This window comes from Otolemur garnettii, unplaced genomic scaffold, assembly GCF_000181295.1.
Source record: "Otolemur garnettii isolate 467f Iridium unplaced genomic scaffold, OtoGar3 scaffold00039, whole genome shotgun sequence".
NCBI lineage: Eukaryota > Metazoa > Chordata > Mammalia > Primates > Galagidae > Otolemur > Otolemur garnettii.
In genome coordinates, this window is record NW_003852434.1 from 7,163,836 (window position 1) to 7,171,944 (window position 8,109).

An 8,109-nucleotide genomic window follows, 5' to 3' on the forward strand; every position below is an offset into this window, starting at 1 on the left:
GGGCATACTGGATTAGGGTAGGCCTTCACTCTCATATGATCAGTGTGCTCGTATGACAGCCTTAGGAAAACAGCTGAACACTGGAAAAATGCCACGTGAAACTAGAGGTAGACCTGAGAGTAATTCCTAACCAAGTAATTGACTGCCAGCCAATACTAGGAGCCCTGAGGCATGCCGCAGATTCTCGCTCCGTGCCTCCATAAGGGACCACAGTGCCAACACCTTCAGTCCAGACTTCCAGCATCCAGAACTGGGTGAGGCAAGTTTCTGTTACTTTAAGCCACAAAGTTTATGGTCTTTTCAGCCCTAGGAAACTAATGCAGTAGGTAACTATTAAAAGACAGTATCAAATCTATTTGTTGTTTGCTACTCTTTTATTAATCCTATCTGATTTAAAAGACAATTACAAAAAGCAATAATAATACATCTGTGTTGTGGCGCCTACCACAACACCGGGCTATTTTTTTGTTGCAGTTGTCGTTGTTTAGCTAGCCTGGGCCAGGTTGGAACCCGCCACCCACGGTGCATGTGGCTGGCACCGTAACCACTGTGCTATGGGCACCAAGCCCCAGCTTGCTATGGGCACCAAACCCCAAGCTAGCTATAAACAATTATAAACATAGATAACACCTAACAATAGAACACCAAAATACCTGAAACAAAGACAGAATTGAAGGGAGACTCCACATTCAATAATAAAGCAACTTGGGTGGTGCCTGTGGTTCAAAGGAGGAGGCCGCCAGCCCCATATACAGGAGGTGGTGGGTTCAAACCCAGCCCTGGCCAAAAAGTGCAAATAATAATAATAAAGCAACTAGACAGAACATCAAGCAGGAAACAAAAGACTCGACACTAATAAACTAAACCTAACAGACATATATATAATATTCTATATTCTACACATACAATAGACATTCTTCTCTTGTGCATAAAGAACATTCTTGAAGACAGACCATGTATTAGGCCACAAAAAGTCTTGATAAATTTAAAAAGATCAAAATCACACAAAGTATGTTCTATGATGGAATTTTGAGTATAATGGAATTAGAAATCAGTGACAGGCTGGGCACGGTGGTTCATGCCTACAATCCTAGCACTCTGGGAGGCCGAGGCAGGTGGATTGCTTGAGCTCACGAGTTTGAGATCACACTATCTCTACTAAAAATAGGAAAACTGAAGCAAGAGGATCGCTTAAGCCCAACAGTTGGAGGTTGCTGTGAGCTATGACACCACAGCACTCTACCCAGGGTGACAGCTTGAGACTCTGTCTCAAAAAAAAAAAAAAAAATTAGGAAACCCACAAATATGTGGAAATTAAAACACTTTTTTTTAAGACACAGAGTATTACTTTGTCACCCTCAGTAGAGTACTGTGGCATCACAGTTCACAGCAAACTCCAGCTCTTGGGCTTAGGTGATTCTCTGGCCTCAGCCTCCCAAGTAGCTGGGACTACAGATGCCCACCACAGTACCCGGCTATTTTTTTGTTGCAGTTTGGTGAAGGCCGGGTTTGAACCCACCACCCTCGGTATATGGGGCTGGCGCCTTACTTACTGAGCCACAGGTGCCACCCAATTAACACACTCTTAATCAGCCAACTGATGAAGTAAGAAATCACAAAGAAATTAGAAAATATTTGAGACACGTGAAAACAAAAACACAGCAAACCAACCTAGGGGAAGCAATGAAATTATGCCTACAATACAAAAGAAGCTCAAGTTAATTAACCTAACCTTCTACCTTAAGCAACTACTGCAGAAAAACTAGAGCAAACTCAGTCCAAAGCAAGCAGAAGAAATAACATTAGAAACAAAGGGGCAGCGCCTGTGGCTCAGAGGAGTAGGGCGCCGTCCCCATATGCCAGAGGTGGCGGGTTCAAACCCAGCCCCAGCCAAAAAGAAATAAACAAAATAGAGACTCAACAAAACCAAATATTGGATCTTTAAAAAGGTAAACAAAATTGATCAATCTGTAGTTAGACCTCATATTCTCTCCTGAACTCAATCTTCTGTTTCTGTCTTTCCACTCAAACTATAGTTGTCCAATTCAAAGGCCGCTGCTGTTCTCAGTTCACTTACCAGCACTTGAGACATTTCCCTTCTTCCCTTGGCTTCCCCGCCTCTCTCCTGCTTTTTCTTCCTCAACACTATTCCTTTCCCATCTCCTTTGCTGGCTTCTTACCTTGGCTTATCTCTAACGTTGAAGCCTAAAGGCTGTGCCTGGACTTTCTTCTCTATCAGCAGACTCTTCCTAGGTGACCACATCCCGTGGCTTCTCATCGCATCTCCAGCCAACCCAAGGCCCTGAACTTTGACTTATATCCAACCCCTCTTCAGTCATATTGACATGTAAGGGGTGAAAAGCCAACACAAATGTCATCAGTGGCAGTGCTACTGTTTCAGTAGCCCAATCTACCCAGTTGCTCAAGCTAAAAATCTACAAGTTACCCTTTCAAATTGAATCAGTCAACACGATGATTACTGTCATCTCTAAACATATTCTGAATCTGTCTACTTCTATCTAGTTCCACCCCATCGCAAGCTGCTCCCATTGCTTACCTTTGTCCCATCTTAGACCCATTAGCTCTCTCATTGCTGACCCATTAATTGGAGAAGTTTGAAACCTAAACATTTCCCAGACACCCTTACAGAGTTCTGCGTTGGAATTAGACGCTGTCAATTAAACGCACCAGCACAAAGTTGTCAAAAGCAGCAAGGCACAGGCAGTCTCCTGCTGCTCTTGCTATTGGTAACCAAGGTCACAGAGATGCAAGTGTTTGGAGAAGTTGCAACCACCCAGCCTGGTATTTCAGTATCTGGCTAGCTCCGTGGGTGTGACAGCAGTGGCAATCGACAGTGGCAGGCTTCCCGAACCCCTAAGCACCGCAGGGGAGCCTCAAACTCCACAGTCCACTCTCTGGTAGTTCCCCTGAATACTCCTCCAATTCTTCTACTGATCTGTAAACCTCTTCCTCCTTGTGATTTCTGCCTGCAGCACTCAACCCTGACTCACTCTTACTCACCTCAGTCTACTCTCCACCCAACTGAGAATTCTCTAGATATGTAAATCACTCATGTCACCTTCTGCTCAAAATCTCTCAATGGCTCCAAACCACTTAGAATTCACACTTAAAAAAAAAAAGTTTCGTTCTGTCACCTAGTATAGAGTGCTATGCCATCTGCCCAGCTCAAAGCAACCTCAAACTCCTGGGTTCAAGTGATCCTCCTGCCTCAGCCTCCCAAGCACCTGGGACTACAGGCACCTGCCACAATGCTTGGCTAATTTTTTCTGTGTTTAGTAGAGATGCAGTCTCACTCTTACTCAGGCTGGTCTTGAACTCCTGAGTTCAGGTGATCCCACCTCAGCCTCAGCCTCCCAAAAAGCTAGGACTACAGGTGTGAGCCACTACATCTAGCCACAGTTCAGTCTTTACTAGGGCCCCACGTCCTAATGATCCGGCTTCTGCCCACTTCTCTGATGCCACCCGGCCACTGGCCTTTCACTTCTGAATAGGCGAAGATTTGCTGCACTGTTCCACCTGCATGGAATGTTCCTCCTCTTCGTTTCCTCCATGTCCAGCCCTGCATGTCATTCAGTCCCTTCCGATCAGCCTCTGTAGAGTCACTCTACCCTATTTTCTCTGGACAGCAAATGCAGCATCTATTTTTTTCTGTTATAATTCACCACTGCCGCTCTCTTTTCCAAGAATGTATGTACCACAGGAGTGGGGAGGACCTCTGTACCCTCAGAGCAGATCTGGGGCACACTGTAGACGCTCAATGTGTAAGAATAAATTTGGGGTGAATTTTACTTCTGTTACTCCAAGTGAGTTAGTAAAAACTACAAATTATTCCTAAATATTAGGTAGAGGATAATATGATTTTGCCATCTGGGAACAGATAGTAGATAACGAATTGTTTTGGCACATACAGGCTGTCCATGAAGTTCACGTGCCATTTACTATGTTAAACTATTTTAAATTGCACACGATCTTCATGTCCACCCTGTATTATATTCAACCTTGTACTCTGATGGGAATAAAAAAATCTGGGGCTTGGCGCCCATAGCTCAGTGGTTAGGGAGCTGGCCACATACATGGGGGCTGGTGGGTTCGAACCCGGCCCAGGCCTGCTAAACAATGACAACAGCAAAAACAAAATAGCCAGGAGTTGTGGCAGATGCCTGTAGTCCCAGCTACCTGGGAGGCTAAGACCAGAGAATCACTTAAGCCCAAGACCTTGAGGTTGCTGTGAGCTGTGACACCACCTCACTCTACTGAGGATGACATAGTGAGACTGTGTCTCAAAAAAAAAAAAAAAATCTGAAGGCAAGCCCCACTCTCTCTGGAAAAAGTGGCCATCCAAAGATCACTGTTTTCTCTTTTTTTAATGTAACTTAGAGGGAAAGGGGAGAAGAGAAAATATTACTGAGTGAATTTCATTCAGAATTACTGCCATTTTTTCCAAACTACTCTGACACTTGAAATAAGAGGATAAGAAATGTAAGGACAAATAACTATCTACCTTTTGCTCTCTTAATGCTACCTCTAGTTCCATTTGCTGTCTGGTGGACTCACCCTGCATAAGGTCTCTGGAGCAACAGCACCATCTGCTGGCCAAAGGCTGCTGTGCCTATGTCCTGGCAATAGGCCAGGGCTTTCCACATTTCCTTGGGCAATGCTAAACCTGACTTAGGCTTAGCCACAAGGATATTTTCCAAAATACCAAACAGGAATCCCTGCTGCTCCAGGAAGGTTGATAAAATTAGAGAATCCTTTGCCTGAGGCTTCTCCTCTAAAAAACCAAGTTGGGTTTTGACCCCAAATCGGAAATCAGTGCCATTTACGGGAAAGAGAATGACTGAGGTAGAAGACCTAGATCAAGAAGCAGGAATAAAAAGCCTTACCTAACTTTGAGAGGCCTCCATCCCCTGTATTCTTTCTCTGTTAAGACAAGAGGCTGAGGAAAATCGGTGCTTTGAAGTTCTTTCTGGTTTTCTTCCTCCTGCTCCTTCCACCTGGATTCATCTCCTACCTCAACATACACTTTTGTCCATTTTTTATGGGTAACACATAGTAACTATGTATTTCTGGGGTACAGTGTGATGTTCAGTATATTGTGTATCACTACCCACTTTCGTAGGTCTTTTTCCTCCCTCTTAACCAATCTACTTTACCTTTCAAGCTCTTCCTGAGACCCTTCTCCATCAGGTTCAACTGTCTCAGGACCTAAGAAATATTCCATTCACCTTGTTTTTCCTTTCCTTTTGTATCCCACTTTCACAAACTGGGTCTGATATTTCAACTTTCTCTTAATTCCTCTATCTATTTTCTGTCCTCACAACTCAGCATAAACTAGAGTTTTCCTGATACCCTTTCCATCATGGACAGTAAGTCTACCTCAATTCTCTGTTGGCTACAAACCAAGGACTTCCTTTTCCTTAAATTCCTTTGCACCCTAGATCCTAGTAATTTTCTCTTGTTTCTTCCTTACTTTTCTAATTATACTCCTTTACTATCATTGAGAAACCCCTTTATGCCATCTGCCCATGGGAGCTTTTCAAAATAATGTATAAAGTTCATCTTTTTACTACCATTTGTGGGTTTACTACCATCATTTACAAATGACTCCCATTTCTAAGAGTTACTTACACTCACTTCCTTTTTTTACTCATATATTTTCATAGTCATTAGATTTCTTAATTGGCTACTAGAAAATCAAAATGACAATATAAAATTCATTGTCCTTAGTCAAAGCATTTCTCAAACTAGTCCTCCAGGATTCATTAGTTTTTTTCCTTGATTAATTAGGAGAATAATAGCCTCTTCCAAGCATTACCTTATACAAGGGATATTCAGAAAGCATCCAGCCAGTAATAGGGAAAATAGAGGCACACATCCCTGGATACTTTCCAGACAGCCCTTATAAGATTCAAATATAAGATTCTCAAAATATCCAAGAAATCCCACTTGTGTTCTGAATGCTTACTATCCAAATGAAACAGTAACCTTATGTGAAAACGTAACTCAGTCTCCCATGGCACTCTATTAAAGCACAGACACTACACACACAATTAAGGCAAAAACTATAATTTTTTTTCCATCTCAGTTCCTCTTTGCTATGGCAGCATGTGGGATAGTTCAAGAACCTATATAAAACTGAGTGAAGAAGAAAATACTTTTATTAATCACGACATGAAATTGACATGACCACCTCATTAGAACTCAACCAGGATAAATAGTGCTGCTATAAAATTTACATTTCTCACATCCATTTCACAGGAAAATATTACATATTGGGGCTTTTCTTGATCTTACAGACTGATTTCAGTAATACCTTTTATTAATAGTAAATAGCACTTACCACATATTCTCTAAGTGTGCTAAGGAGGAGCTAGAAAGGCAACTAACTATAAGATCTATAAAGATCACAACTGGCAGAATTAGGACTGTTTTGTTAAACACTGAGAACGCATCTCTATTTTTGCCAGTTACATAGGCGCACCTTTTTCACTAGTAAGGCACCTGCTTGCTGTGGGTGCCACAATAATTAGCAAGTTTCTTCTTAAGTGACAGATACTTGATTGATCAAGACTTGAAGTTTCTTTACCGATTTTGCTCTCTTTTGGTGCAGAAATACTTTTTGTCTTCTATATACAGGGAGATAAGTAAGAAAGGCAGCGTCTGTAATTTCCAACTCACAAATGAACAGGAGCAAGGCAATGAATTACTATTAGAAATAAGTCTTGGAAATAATTTCAGTTTTTAAAACAAGGCTTCTGAATAATTTCTCAAAACTAGCTTTCCATTTTGGTATACAACTTGATACAATTAACACATTAGATCTGTATGTTAGAATTTCTTCTATCAACCGCACTGTGCCTGCGTAAAAGTTAGCAAAGGTGTCCAACCTGTGACCCAGGGGCTCTGTGCGCATTATCTGAGGCCTGTTTTGCTTATCTGTGGTGTCAGCTATCCCAAAAGTGATACACAGGCCTTTTTTATGCTCATCGGCTTTTGCCAAGTGTTTGTGTATTTACTGTGGGGCCCAAGACAGTTCTTCTTCCAAAGTACAGCAGGAAAAAAAAGGTTGGACACCCCTGGGTTAGAGTATTGTTTCAAACAATTTCTACATATAGAGCAGTGGTTCTCAACCTTCCTAATACTGTGACCCTTTAATACAGTTCCTCATGTTCTGGTGACCCCCCCAACCATAAAATTATTTTTGTTGCTATTTCATCACTGTAATTTAGCTATTGTTATAAATCGTAATGTAAATATTTGATATGCAGGACGTATTTTCCTTGGTCATGACCCACAGGTTGAGAACCGCTGATATAGAGCATCTTTAAGTAAGTTTCCTTTCCACTGAACTGAGACTTTTTTCTCACTTAACGTGCCCGTGGAAGTTAATGTGAGCATACACATACATATACTTGCACACTCATGTGTGTATATATGTGTATTTTTAAAGTTACTTTTACCATTAGAATAAAACTAGACACTACAGGGACAACTCTGTGAGGCAGCGTGGCCTTCCTTAGAAAGGCTCCTCTAGGTTGAGGAAGGCAGGTAGAGTTCGCTGAAGGACGTGATGAGGCTGTAGTAAGTCTTCTCGTCATCCGTTAATCCCGCATTGCCGGGTCTCACCACCACAGCCACGTGCACATCTGCCTCCTCCGCAGCGCTGGCCTCTGTGAAAAGCAGAGTATGTGTCAGAAACACCAAACGATGATGTCTGAGATTTGCTTCAAAGCTACCAGGACGTGGGAATGGAAGAAATGAATCTGGCCCCGATCTGATCACTGTTGAAGCTACGAAACAGGCACACATATTATTCTCGCTTTCATCTATGTTTTACTGCTTCCAGAGCAGATTTTTTAAAAAATACCTAAATGTATATGACACAACAGAAAGGGAGCTTTATGAAGTAAATATGAATGCCAAAGGGCGGGGCCATGTTCTGTCACACAGTCTTCCTCCGTTCCTTCCCAGAACAGAGCAGTTTCCCAAAGGCAGTCTGCAGATGGTTAACACCAAGTAAGCAGAGACAGGGAAAAAAGAATCCTGTGATTTATTTATTTATTTATTTGAGACAGAGCCCCTGGGTAG

At 42.2% G+C, this 8,109-nt stretch overlaps 1 protein-coding gene across 1 annotated transcript in view; it reads right to left on the bottom strand.

Annotated features, from left to right (window-relative positions):
• Positions 1 to 7,185: 7,185 nt before the first annotated feature.
• ENOPH1 (enolase-phosphatase 1) overlaps positions 7,186 to 8,109 on the bottom strand; it is a 37,020-nt gene continuing 36,096 nt past the window's right edge. The window contains exon 6 of the mRNA XM_023513346.1: positions 7,186 to 7,691. Within this exon, the coding sequence (XP_023369114.1) occupies positions 7,552 to 7,691 (140 nt within the window). The 3' untranslated portion in view covers positions 7,186 to 7,551. The remainder of the gene's footprint in view (positions 7,692 to 8,109) is intronic.